The sequence below is a fragment of the Gopherus flavomarginatus genome, chromosome 5, assembly GCF_025201925.1.
Source record: "Gopherus flavomarginatus isolate rGopFla2 chromosome 5, rGopFla2.mat.asm, whole genome shotgun sequence".
Taxonomy (NCBI): Eukaryota; Metazoa; Chordata; order Testudines; family Testudinidae; genus Gopherus; species Gopherus flavomarginatus.
Genome location: NC_066621.1, coordinates 87505577 through 87520328, shown reverse-complemented (window position 1 = coordinate 87520328; position 14752 = coordinate 87505577). Strand labels below are relative to the sequence as shown.

Sequence of the window (14752 nt, the reverse complement as noted above, 5' to 3'; positions counted from 1 at the left end):
TGTTCAGCCTTGCTTCAACCCCACTTTGGACTCCTCATTCCAGCTCTTACCCCTGGCTTTGACCACTAGGCTTAACTGTCACGGCTCCAGCAACTAGGCCTGATTATCCCAATCATGGTGTCTGACACAGAAAACCCAAGAAATGGGAGCCATGTCAGATTTTCTCATTTCCTAACAGGTGGAATTTAGGCACGATACTCCTGGGGGAATTCTGCGCCGAAAAATTAAAAATTCTACATATATTTTAAAATTCTGCAAAATTCTGCATATTTTATTTATCAAAATAACACAATATCATCACACCAGCTACAATTATTTTGTTAATTTTATTTCAAAATACGTTTGTCAGTAAGTATGTCTGTAATAATAGAGACAACAAAAAAGATTCAGGAAATGTTTTTTGACAAACAGATTCCTTACTGGGCATATTAATACAGAATTTTTGAGTAATAATTCATTCAAACTACAATACAGAAATGCATTTTCTGAATCCCACAAAAGCAGTGCAAAGACTTGCGGGAGTCAGAGGTAATGGAGGAGCTGAGGGAGAGGGAAGTAATTGCTGTGAAGGAGGCTGAGAGTGAACCTAGAGGGCTCTTGGGTGTGGGTGGCAGAAGAATGGAACAGGTTTTTTTTGCAGGGGAGAGACTGTTAAGGAGTTGGGGAGCCTCCTCCATGCAGACCCTGGCTGACCCACAGCCTCTCCAATTCAGTCAGGCACATCTGCCCCTGTCCCCATGTGTCCCTGCATCCCCACTCAGCCACCCCACCTCCTCCCTACATGGCCCTGCACCCCACTCCCATTCAGCCCCTGCCCTAGTCTGTCCTCCCCACTAGCCCTTTTCAACCCAGACTATGTGACTCCTCAGCAGCCTCATGTTCCTGCTCTGTCTGTTCCCTTCCATATCCCATGCCTTCTCACCTGTCCCCATGGGCAGTGGTCTATGAGGGACCCAGCCTCTCTTCCTCCCTAGCTGCTGCAGACTGCTGTGGCTGGTGAGCCGGCTGCCCTTTGTTCTGGCACCACAGCAACCCCTGGTGGGTTAAAGTTGTAACTGCAGCACCTCTCCGGCAGAGAAAAAAAATTGTGGGGGACAGAAATTCTGTGCATGTGCAGTGGTGTAGAATTCCCCCAGAAGTAGCAATGGACAGCCTCTCTCTGCAACAGCTCCCTCTGCCTGCCAAATTATGGAACAACAATGATGTGTCTCAGGATTGCACCTACCCTGCAGGCCAGGGGAAACATGTTATGACTGTAGCTCTCAAAACCTTGGTGCGGTGTGGGCAGATTATACAGACCGCTATACAGCTAAAATTTCCTATTTCACAAAGATGTGTCTATGTATGTATAGATTAAGAAATATGAATAACCAAACATAATTTAAAGTAAAAGCAACCTAACCTAGAAGCATCAAAGAGCAGGGCTCAGTCTGGACTGAGGTAATGACTTATACTGTATCTGGTGCTTAAATGCTACAGATCTAGATCTGTGCATTAGAAATACCACAGACAGACAGACAGTGTCTTCAAAATGAAGGAGGAGGGATCTCTCAATAGGTTTAATTTGGCTGTGCAGATATCCTTTAGATATATAATGTGGAAAAATGCTAAACACAAATGTTTATAAACGTAGCTGATGGTAAGGGTAACAATTTTGACACTCCCTCTCTCATACAATCTTCAGATGTTCCTGATCCTCCAGAGGCTCCCAAGATAGTCAATGTTGGAGAAGATTACTGCACAGTGCAGTGGCAACCCCCTAAATATGATGGAGGACAACCAATACTGGGTAAGAGTTGCTAAAAAGACGGAGTCCTCAGCGGACTCATCTACACCAGTTACTGGCCCTTTAAAATGAGACATGAGGACCTTTACCAGCCTGTTCATACAGAAATCAGAGATGCTGACTGTTAAAACTGAGAGATGCACATGACTCATTCTCAAGCTATCAGAATCCTGACCGTTTAATCTTAGGGGCAGAGTGCCCTGTATCTGCCCCATCTAAATCAGGGACACATTTCACTGACAGAGTTAAGCATGTGTTTGGACAAGGGCACAAATGTGAATGCCTAGTGTTAAGGCAGAAGGAAAATAAAGTTAGACATTCCCATTCCAGACTCTGAAACTTTGCTGAAGTCTATAGAGTCTTGACTTACTTGAGTTTCCTTGCTTCAGTACAGTCCTACCTTTATGAAGCCTTATGAGAAGCCTGGAGCTATGGATGATCTACTATATTCCTCCCTTTTAACTCCTTGTTCTATATTCTAGGAGAGTAGAGTTTGTATTAGATCTTCGTTTTTTCCCAAAAGAAAGGAGTAACTTCTATAGGAGTCACTTTTACCCTGTGCAGGAATAATAGGACCTGCAAAGTGTCCATTCCAGCCACCAAGGAGTTAATAGCTTAAACTATTAGATGTGAAGGAATAAACTAGTGGTTGCTATGCTGCTGTTTTCAAAAGCTCACAAAACAGTTTGAAAAGGTCACACCAATGGTTCAGTTATGTGGAGGTCTTTTGGGTAGGGTCGGGTCACTTAAGTATTATTTTCAATCCCTAATGAAAGTTTTAGCCAATATCATGTCAAGGATTTCGCTATCAGCAGAACTAGAACAAAAACTGCAAATACTATGTTTAGTAACAGTTAAGGTTGCAGCAGAATTCACTCCTTTCACTGAAACCCTTAAAAGTATGAAAATAAGAAGTTAAGGGGAAAGGCTTGTGCATTCCCTTTCATCTTCATATTGCCCATAACATTATCTTTGATGCATTTCAACACTCCATAAGGATTTCATGTCCATCTCCAATAGACAACAAAAAGCAATACAACTTCATTGAAGTTACACTCTCTAGCACAGGGGTAGGCAACCTACGGCACAGGTGCCGAAGGCGGCACACGAGCTGATTTTCAGTGACACTCACACTGCCCGGGTCCTGGCCACCAGTCCAGGAGGCTCTGCATTTTAATTTAATTTTAAATGAAGCTTCTTAAACATTCTGAAACCTTATTTACTTTACATACAACCATAGTTTAGTTATATATTATTGACTTATAGAAAGAGACCTTCTAAAAAGGTTAAAATGTATTACTGGCATGCAAAACCTTAAATTAGAGTGAATAAATGAAGACTTGGCACACCACTTCTGAAAGGTTGCTAACCCCTGATATAGACAAAACTGCTAGTGTAATGTCAGACCTGAAGAAGAGCTCTGCGTGGCTCGAAAACTTGTCCTGCTCACCAATAGAAGTTAGTCCAATAAAAAACATATTACATCACCTACCTTGTCTCTGTAATATCCTGGGATTGAAATAGCTACGGCTACACTGCATAGTGTAATATAGGCACACACATCCTGCAGCTGCTACTGGCTGTATCCAATTTTCAGAAGTCCAGAGAAGACTTTGGAGGGTTTTAGAAGTGAGTGATGACACAGACTTCTTCACAGAGGTTCCTTCCAGCTGACAGATTATGTAATCAGTTCTAAACATGGAGGGTTTCTCAGGGTGGATTTACTTTCAGTAACTTTTAAATGGGGATATAGGTATGCATTTCATACACAAATTATGTGGGAAGATTCATACAGTTTAAGGCCAGAAGGGACCATTAGTCAGAGGTCATTAATTTTCACCCTGTTACCCCTACATTGAGACCAGTAACATGCATTTAATAAAGCATAACTTGTGTTTGGTGAAAGCACATCTTCCAGAAAGTTATCCAGTCTTAATTTGAACACAACAAGAGATGGAGACTCTACCATTTTCCTTGGTAATTTGTTCCAATAGTTAATTACTCTCACTGTTAAAACTTTTTGTCTAACTTCTAATTTGAATTTCTCTGGCTTCAGCTTTTAGCCACTGCTTCTTGTTATGCCTTTGTCCACTACATTAAATAACCCTTTATTGCTAGATATTTTGTCACTATGAAAGTACTTATACACAGTAATCAGGTCACCTCTCAGTCTTCTTTTTGATAAGCTAAACAAATCGAGCTCCTTAAGTCTCTCACTGTAAACCATTTTCTTCAGCCCTTGAATAATTTTTGTGGCTCTTTTCTTCACCTTTTCCAGTTTCTAATAATCTTTTGTAAAATGTGAACACCAGAACTGTACACAGTATGCAAGTAACAGTTTCACCAATCCATATACAGAGGTAAAATCACCTCTCTGTTCATACTCCCTACTTCCATGTTTACGTAACCAAGGATCACATTAGCCCTTTTTGCCACAGAATTCACTTGTTCATCCACTATGACTCCCAAATTCTTTTCAGAGTCACTATTTTCCAGGATACAGTCCTCCATTCTGCAAGTATGACCTCCATTCTTTGTTCCTAGTTGTATAACTTTGCATTGGGTTGTATTAAAATGCATTTTCTTTGAGGCTTTGCTTAACAAGCAATCCAGATCATAGTGTATGACTGCCTGGTCCTCCTTATTTACCTCTCTGATAGCCAGTCTTTGTGTCATACACAAATTTTATCAGCAGTGATTTTATATTTACGTCCCAAACACTGATGAAAATGTTGAATAGTTTTGAGCCTCATTCTGATCCCTGCAGACCCCCACCAGAAACACCCCTATTCAATGATTCCCCATTGATAACTACTTTTTGAGATCTGTCAGCTAGCCAGTTCTTAATCCATTTAACATGTGCTCTGTTGATACTGCATAGTACTAATTTTTTAATCAGGATGTAGTATGGTACTCAGCCAAACACCTTACACAAGTCCAAATATATTAGATCTATGCAGTTACCTTTTTCAGCCGAACTTGTAATCGTGTCAAAAAATTAAAATCAGATTGTTTGACAAAACCTATTTTCCACAAAATTTTGACTGCCGTTAATTATATTCCTATCCTTTAACTCTTTACCAATTGAATCCTGTATCAGCTTATCCAGTATTTTGCCCAGGACTGATTTCAGGGTAGCTTGCCCAGGTCATCCTGCTTGCCCTTTTGAATAGTGGAATAATATTAACTCGCTTCCATTCTTCTAGAATTTCCCTAGCGTTCCAAGATTTATTAAAATTAACACCACCAAGCCAAGGTCTCCTCAGCCAACTCTTTTACGACTCTTGGTGAAAGTTATCCAGGTCTGCTGAATTTAAAATGTTTATCCTTACTAGATGTTGTCTAACATCCTACTTTGTACTAATGGGCTGGAAAGTACTTCATCATTCTCCTATGATAGGAGTACATCACCCTGCTTCTTTTCAAATATAGAAAATAAATGTTTACTGAACACTTCTGTCTTTCTGGCATCATTAACAAATTTACCATCTCTATCTAGTAATGGGCCTACAGCAGGCCTGCACAACATACGGCCCGTGGGCCCCAAGCGGCCCGCAGAGGCTCACTTTGCGGCCCATGGCGGGATTCAAAAGGCTCTGAGCTGCCCGCAGTGGCGGGGAGCTCAGAGCTCTTTAAATCTCAGCCGCAGCCGGGATTCAAAAGGCTCTGAGCTGCCCGCAGCGGCAGGGAGCCCAGAGCTCTTTAAATCCTAGCCGTGGCCGGGATTCATAGGGCTCTAGGCTGCCCGCAGCGGCTGGGAGCCCAGAGCCATTTAAATCTCAACCGCGGCCAGGATTCAAAAGGCTCTGAGCTGCCCGCAGCTGTGGGCAGCCCAGAGTCCTTTAAATCTCAGCCACGGCCAGGATTCAAAAGGCTCGCGCTGCCCGCAGCAGCGGGGAGCTGAGAGTCCTTTAAATCCCAGCCGCGACCGCGATTCAAAGGGCTCTGGGCTGCTCGCAGCCCCGGGGAGCTCAGAGCTCTTTAAATCTCAGCCGCAGCCAGGATTCAAAAGGCTCTGGGCTGCCCGCAGCGGTGGAGAGCCCAGAGCTCTTTAAATCTCAGCCGCGGCCGGGATTCAAAAGGCTCTGGGCTGCCCGCAGCCGCGGGGAGTCCAGAGCCCTTTAAATCCCAGCCGTGGCCGCGATTCAAAAGGCTCTGAGCTGCAGGCAGCAGCGAGCTCAGAGCTCTTAGCTCTTTAAATCTCAGCTGGGATTCAAAGGGCTCTGGGCTGCCCACAGCCGCAGAGAGCCCAGACCCCTTTAAATCTCAACTGCCAGGGCCGGCTTTAGGCCAATTGAACCAATTCCCCTGAATCACCCCGCCCGTAAGAGGGCCACATGCCCAAGCCCCAGTACGGTGTACCGGCAAAAGCCAGTGCGCTGTAGCGGGGTGGCCCAGCTTCCCCAGGGGGCAATTTAAAAGGCCTGTGGCTCCCAGGCCTTTTAAATTGCCACCAGAGCACCACTGCTGGAGCCCTGGGGTAGGGCTGTGGGGCTCTGGGGGCTATTTAAAAAGTCCGGGGTTCCTGTCCTTCTACCGCCCCGGCCCTTTAAATAGCCACCAGAGCCCCACCACTTCCCCAGGGTTCCTGTGGCTATTTAAAGGGCTGGAGCGGTAGAAGAAGGGGAGCCCTGGGCCCTTTAAATACCCCCAGAGCCCTGGGGTATCAGGGGGCTCTGGGGGCTATTTAAAGGGCCTGGGCTCCAGCTGCCTCTGCCTCCCTGGTCCTTAAATAGTCGCTGAAGCCACACCGCTTCCCCAGGGCTCCCTCGGCTATTTACTGGGCTGGGGGGGTAGAAGCAGGGGAGCCGCAGGCTCTTTAAATAGCCCCCAGAGCCCTGGGGTAGCGGGGGGGGGTCTCCAGATGCCTTTGCTGCCCTGGTCCTTTAAATAGCCCCTGGAGCCCCACCACTTCCCCAGGGCTCCTGCAGCTATTTATAGGGCTGGGGCAGTGGAAGCAGGGGAGCCCCAGGCCCTTTAAATAGCTCCTGAGCTACGGGCTGCTACTGCTACTGCTACCCTGGTGGGGGAGGCAGGAGGAGGGGGCACTCACCATACAGGATGGGCTGTACCCCCTGTACCTGCACCAGTTGCCTGCAGCCAACCCCTGCTGCACCTCCTGCCCTGCCTGCACCAGTTCCTGTCTGCAGCCAGCCCTGCACCCGCTGCCCACAGTCAGCCTGTCTCCAGCCAGCCCCTCACCCCCTGCCTTTCCTTCAGCCCTGCACCAACCCCTGTCTCCAGCCAGCCCTGCACCCCCTTCCCTGTCTCCAGCCAACCCCTGCCGCATCCCCCTGCCTGAATCCAGCCAGTCCTGCACTTCTTTGTCTCCAGCCCTGCCAACCCATGCCGCACCCCCCCTGTGGCCCTGCCTGAAGCCAGCCAGCTCATCCCACAGGCCATCTCCAGCCTGCCCCACACCCCTTGCCCAGCCTGCAGCCAGACCCTACCTCCAGCCACCTCCCCTCCACCTCCACCCAGCCCCATGTCCACTTGTACCCTGTAGTTCCCAGGGAAGTAAGCCTGCACACCTGCTTCAATGAGGTGGGCAGGGAGCAGCTGGGAACCACACGTGCACCCTAGCACACACTCAGGGAGTGGCGGAGCTCATTTCTAGTTCAGACACATCTTTTTAAAAAAGAACTTTAGGTAGGGTTAACATACATCTGTACTTTCCCAGACATGTCAGGCTTTTTGGATCTTAAATCGCCATCCAGGAGGAAAATACGGACGTATGGTAACCCTATTGGTACAAAAAATACATACTGTGGCAGAACTTTTTATAGGGAACTGGTTGCTAAGAAATGAAAGGCTTATTTTTTACATTTTTTTTTCTTTCAGTCATCCCTGCCGCGGCCCCGCACTTCCTAAAGCCGGCCCTGCCAGCTGCGGACGGGATTCAGAGGCTCTGGGCTCCCCACAGCAGTGGGGAGCCCAGAGCCCTTTAAATCTCAGCCATGGCCGGGATTCAAAGGGCTCAGGGCTCCCTGCAGAGATTCCCAGCCGCGGCTGAGATTTAAAGGGATCAGGGCTCCCCGCCACCATGGGCAGCCCAGAGCCCTTTGAATCCCGGCGGCGGCTCCCCTCAGCAGCAGGAGCTCTGGGCCCTTTAAATCCCTGCCCCAGCCCCACAAAGCTCCGGGTTCCAGCAGCCACCGGAGTCCCGGGCCCTTTAACTTGACCCTGAGGGCTCCCAGCCAGCTCTTCAGCTGGGAGCCCCTGGTTGATTTAAAATCAAGTATCACCTCCCTACCCCCAACCTTCCTTTTTGGCCCACAGCTGTTTTGGTGGGGCGGCACTGGGAAAGGAGGGTTTGTTTCTGCAGGGCTGGGCGGTGCTGGGGCGGAGTGTTTCCGCTGGGCCGGGGAGAGGGGAGTGTTTCCGCGGGGCCGGGGGGGTTCGGCCGTCAGCTGTTTTCTTTGGAGTAATGTGGCCCTCGCCGCTTTATGAGTTGTGCAGGCCTGGCCTACAGTATTCCAAATCGTTACCTTCACATGAAGCACTCATGCCTTAATTGGTTCAGTGATTAATGAAGAATACTTGTTCCCAAGCCATGTAATAAGTCTAGAGAAGACAGATGGGAACTCTACTCTTTCTCAACTTTGTTTATTATTTTTACTTACTATATATAATAGAATACTATTATTGTATAGCATCAAGAATGTGCTAAGTGTTTAACAACAGACATAGAAAGGCATCCACAGCCCCAGAAGAGATACAATCTAAATTTCCAATATGATCAAACAAATGAGGATGTCAAATAGTTGAGAGGGAACAGAGCATGGAAGGTGGAGAGCAACAGCAATTTAGTTATATGCACATCCTGGCAATTCATTTACAATTATATTTCTCTCTCTCTCTCTTTTGTTTTAAAGAGGTTTCTTATTGCCTTTTACTTGCTTACTTGCCATTCTCTCTGGCTTAGGACAATTTGACTGAAAAGGGAAATATGTAAAAGAAATAGTCAATTCCAGTAATGTGGGTTTCCTTCCTTCCATTGTTGTTTTTGTTGAGGAGGATAGTATCACCATATTCCTTCTCAAAAGCTCAGGCAAATTTCAGGTCTTGGGACAGACAAATCAAATCTGATGACAAGAATTAATGACTGTGTAGAGTGGCTACTACTGGGCCAGCAAGACTCTGGAGCACAGGAGGTAGATAGTACTGGACCCCACATACATCCCCAGAGAGGAGGCTCTGAAGTGCAAACTCAGCAGTGTTGGGCCTGGATTGGGCCACTCCATACAGTTAGAACAAGGGTAGTTTTCCTTTTTCTTTTGCTTCAGAAAATTATGCTGTCTCAGCCACTTCTTATTCTTGTACATCACAGAATTTTTTTTTCATTCATAGGATATATCTTAGAGAGGAAAAAGAAGAAGAGCTACCGGTGGATGCGGCTGAACTTTGACCTTTTGAAGGAGCTGTCATATGAAGCCAAGCAAATGATTGAAGGTGTTGTTTATGAGATGCGACTTTATGCTGTGAATTCCATTGGCATGTCCCGGCCTAGCCCCGCCTCACAGCCCTTCATGCCAATTGGTGAGTTTCATCACATGGTACATTATCTCTATGACTTCAAAGAAACAGATAAATGAACCCTCACCTTCTCATTCCACCTCTCTAAAAAGAAAAAACTTCTACTTTTTTTGAGACAGCTAACTAGTCACTTGATATTTTCTCTCCATTCCATACTTCTCACCCTTTTTTCTATATAGAGACAATGTGAGTGAGGTAATATCTTTTATTGGGCCAACTTCTATTGGCGAGAGAGAGTCAAGTTTTCAAGCTTACACAGAGCTCTTCTTCAGGTCAAACCTTTTTTCTTTGTAATTTTTCTCTTCTCTTGCTTCCATTCCCTTCCCTGGGAAGCACAGAGGTTCTAGTTTCGTGAAACTGCTGATGAATTTCTAGCTGTTATAATTAGAAGTGTGACAGCCAAGGCCAGATCTGGAGAGGAGAGGGAACTAATTAATAGCATTTTCCCAGTCCCTCTCAGCTTCCCTTATTCCCTTATGGGTGCAAATATCATAGTATCCCACCTCCTTTAATCCTAGCCCCCTCCAGAGCTACAAGGCTAGTTGATTAAGAAAATATCCAAGGAATTATTTTCTATAAATAATTCCTCTCAACCCAGCAGTACAGTGTCTCCAGCAGTCCCTGAGCTGGGAGCAAACTGTGTGAGTCTTCAGGAAACCAGCCATCTGAGGGCTTTAGAAACAGCAGTAACAAAAATACCAATAGCTGGAGTCTGAAATGACTAAAGTGACCCAAACTGCAGACAGTAGCCAGGGAGAACAGTCTTCTGAAGGAGACAGTGTGAAAGCAAAAGTCCATTGCCAAGGGCCAGGAAGGAAGGATGAACTGCAAGAGGGGTCTGTTAAATCTGGACTTCAGTCACCCAACAGTTGGGCTACGGAGACAGAAGGGAAGCAACAAGAACCATCAAGAGGAGCTACTGAACAAAAAGGTCCAAAGTTTTTTCATGGAACAGGCAGAGATTTACTAGATTAGGGATAAAGCCTGAGCCCAGTGCTTCAGAGAATAGTATTTGGGTTTGCAGGATGTATTGTATGGTCATGTGTGCTGCTAATTACCTTTTCCTCCTGTGTATGGTGCCCAATCTTTATCTCATTTTGAAAATGAACGCTGTTGATGTAATGCAGCAACAGCAAGGAACTGGTTAAAATCTGATTCTTTTTAATAGCACCATAAACTACAATGCTAATAATATAATCTACATCTATTAAACAAGTATTCAGCTGTACTGATCTTACAGTATAATTGAAATAGTTAAAACAATATTTAAAATGTTCAAAATATTCCAGAGCTTATTAAAGATACTTGGTTTGGCAAAAATAATTTATTTAAAATGTGTTCTGCCATACCATATGAGAATGAGCCACTGTATTAATACTTTGGTACACAGTTTACATCCTCTCACATGTATTAGGTTCTCTGCAGTCCTTTTATGAAATGTGTCCCAAATAGAATATCTTTTTCACTAAGGATATAAAATGCTAGAAATGCACAGTTCTGCAATTCCAATCTTCAACTCCTCAGAGCATATGTCCTGGGGATATCCTACTTAAATATCTATCTGGATGAAGCAGGGGTCAGATAACAACAGCTGGAAAAATTCTCAATACAGTATATCGGTCATGCAATACGTGACTTTAAGCAAGTTCACTTTCAGCTCACATTTTTGAACTATGGATTTGATACTGGTACCTAAATCTAAGTTTTGTTTTCCTGAGGCCTATTCGAGTCTCAGAACTCTTTAGCAAGACTTTTCTTTGTGTTTTTTTTTCAAACTAGTAGAAAAGAAGCACACCTAAAGATAAGATGAGATGCTAGGACTGTATTTAACTGCTATTCTTGCTGAGCTATGAAGTACAGAGGATTCACAAGGCAAGAAGCCCCTGTTCTGAGGGGGCATGCTGAAAAATGTAGCAGAAGTGAAACCCCTTGACACCAAAATGTTTTTTCTGATGTTTCTGTTTCTGTTGCACAGACCAGATCTAGTTGCATTTGTAAATAAATATGGATACTATGGGCCAACAAACCACCACGGAAGTAAAATGTGTTACACCAATTTATACCATTGCTGAATTTGGCCCTGTCTATGTGAATTTTGCCTGATAATAGTCAAGTCATAAGTTCAGCATACAAATTTTACAGATATTGTTTTTTTCCCGTTCCCCTGCTCTCCTCAGCTGAAAAGCTGTTTCCTTTCTCAGAGCTCTAGTCTCTTCATCTGCTTTTATCTATAAAGGAACTTATGCACAGCAACTGCTATCTAGCTAGACTTCCTATGTTACTGTACAAGTATCTTGTATTCCTCCCTGTCCTGGTTTTAGTCACTGACTCTTCCATCAAGTGGAGCGATAAAGGTTACATTTTGGAGTATTTTGATATGATTCTATATTGTTTTGCCCGACCCCACCTTAGTAAGATAATTCATACCCTGATCACTCCCTGTACATCTACCATGTTCTCTCACTTATAATCCTATATCTCAGGATTTTACTTTCTACTAATTTTCTTTTAGCTCCCCCAAGTGAACCAACCCACTTTACAGTGGATGACATCTCTGACAGCACTGTTACCCTTAAGTGGAGGCCCCCTGAGCGGATTGGAGCAGGGGGACTAGATGGCTACCATGTGGAGTACTGCAAAGAAGGATGTGAGTACCTAGTACCACAGTATCAATTGTGCATTATCAGTCAGAACAGAATAACTAAAATATCACCATAACTACTACAGCTTCACAACAGCAGCACTACAAATAAGTATATCCAATATCATTACATTAGAGCTTACCACTAATGATGGTGGACGTGATCCTAATATAATTATCAAGCATTGCCACATTTACTTCTGCATTCTCATAGTACCATGATATAATCACATCAAGCATAACATTGTTATCACGCCGTCATCTTTACAATAATCATCACAAACAGTACTTGCAGTTAACCACAGTACTGCAAAGACTCAGTGCATCACTGTAATCACCATCTTAGCATTTCTGCAGCATCCAATGCAAGTCAAACAACCCATATCATCTCTACAGACAACACATTAGCAATATCTTTTTGTTTTATGTATGTACAACAACCAGCAAAATCGGGTCCTGGTCCTTGACTAGGGCTCCTAGGTGCTACAGTAATACAAATAAAATTAGTACCATATCACCACGAGGCCCGGTCTACACTAAAATTTAGGTTGACCTAGCTCCATTGCTCAGGGCTGTAAAAAATATTGCACCCACAGCACCATAGTTAGGTCGACCTGCCCCCTAGCCCTCCCCATGTAGATATGCCTAGGCCAAAAGAAGGATTCTTCCATCGACCTAGCTACTGCCTCTTGAAGAGGTGGGTTATCTTCATCCACAAAAAAACTGCTTCTGTCAATGTAGGAAGCATTTGCACTAGGGCTGTCAATTAATGGCAGTTAACTCACATGATTAACTCAAAAAAATAATCAATCATAATTAATCACAGTTTTAATCACATTGTTAAACAATAGAACACCTATTGACATGTATTAAGTATTTCTGAATGTTTTTCTATATTTTCAAATATATTGATTTCAGTTACAACACAGAATACAAAGTGTATAGTGCTCACTTTATATTCTTTTTTATTACAAATATTGGCACTGTAAACACGATAAAAAAAGGAAATAGTATTTTTCAATTCACCTCATACAAGTACTGTAGTGCAATCTCTTTATCATGAACGTGAAACTTACAAATGTAGGGTTTTTTTTGTTACATAACTGCACTCAAAAAAAACAACAACGCGGTGTAAAACTTTAGAGCCGACAAGTCCACTCAGTCCTACTTCTTGTTCAGCCAATCACTAAGACAAACAAGTTTGTTTACATTTATGGGAGATAACGCTGCCCGCTTCTTGTTTACAATGTCACCTAAAAGTGAGAACAGGTGTTTGTATGGCACTTTTATAGCTGGCATTGCAAAGTATTTACGTGCAAGATATGCTAAACATTTGTATGCCCCTTCATGCTTTCATGCTGATGACATACATTAAAAAAATAATGCTTTAATTAAATTTGTGACTGAACTCCCTTGGGGAGAACTGTATGTCCCCTGCTCTATTTTATTCACATTCTGCCATATATTTCATGTTATCAGTCTCAGATGATGACCCAGCACACATTGTTCATTTTAAGAACACTTTCACTGCAGCTTTGACGAAACACAGAGAAGGTACCAATGTGAAATTTCTAAAGATAGCTACCGCACTCAACCCAAGGTTTAAGAATCTGAACTGCTGTCCAAAACTTGAGAGGGACAAGGTGTAGAGCATGCTTTCAGAAGTCTTAAAAAAGCAATATTCTGATGCAGAAACTACATAACCCGAACCACCAAAAAGAAAAATCAACCTTCTGCTAGTTGTATCTGATTCAGATAATGAAAATGAACATGCTATAAATGGTCAGCACTGCTTTGGGTAGTTATTGAGCAGCACCTGTCATCAGCATGGACGGATGTCCTCCGGAATGCTGACTGAAACATAAAAGTGACATATGATGCATCTGGCACGTAAATATCTTGCGAATTGGTGACAACAGTGCCATGCAAATACCTGTTCTCGCTTTCAGGTGACACTGTAAAACAAGAAGCAGGCAGCATTATCTCTTGCAAATGTAAACCAACTTGTTTGTCTGAGTGATTGGTTGAACAAGAAGTAGGACTGAGTAGACTGGTAGGCTCTAAAGTTTTACAATGTTTTATTTTTGAATGCAGCTTTTTTGGTACATAATTCTACATGTGTAAGTTCAATTTTCATGGTAAAGAGATTGCACTACAGTACTTGTGTTAGGTGAACTGAAAAATATTCTCTCGTTTTCTATAGTGCAAATATTTGTAATAAAAACAAATATAAAGTGAGCACTGTACACTTTGTATTCTGCGTTGTAATTGAAATCAATATATTTGAAAATGTAGAAACCATCAAAATATTTAAATAAATGACATTCCAGTATTATGTAACTGCATGATTAATTGCAATTATTTTTTAATTGCGTGACAGCCCTAATTTGCATTACAATGCTACTTCAATGGTGTAACTGCAGTGCCACTGCTATGCCACTGTAGTGCTTCTAGAGTAGACATACCCTTAATCAAATACCACAGTTACCCTAATCTTACTTGATATCATATGTCTATGGTTACCAAAGTATTACTGCAGCAAGTCTAGAATCCTCATGTTCATGGTATCTTCACAACATCACCATCATCATGTCATCAAATCAACTACTGCAGCAGCATCATAATCATAATCACCACAATCATTACAGCATCAACATAGAATAATGGAATATAGAATCTTCTCTGTTACCGGTCACCATTGACAAAGCAGCTGTATCTCCTAGGCTACGTCTTCACTACCGGCCGTATCGGTGGGTAGCAATCGATTTCTCGGGGATCGATATATCGCG

At 43.5% G+C, this 14752-nt stretch overlaps 1 protein-coding gene across 1 annotated transcript in view; it reads left to right on the top strand.

Moving 5' to 3' along the window:
• Positions 1-14752, top strand: part of MYBPC3 (myosin binding protein C3) — a 130431-nt gene that overhangs the window by 77148 nt on the left and 38531 nt on the right. Inside the window, exons 23-25 of the mRNA XM_050953646.1 lie at positions 1685-1789; positions 9137-9325; positions 11835-11969. Of these exons, the coding sequence (XP_050809603.1) occupies positions 1685-1789; positions 9137-9325; positions 11835-11969 (429 nt within the window). The remainder of the gene's footprint in view (positions 1-1684; positions 1790-9136; positions 9326-11834; positions 11970-14752) is intronic.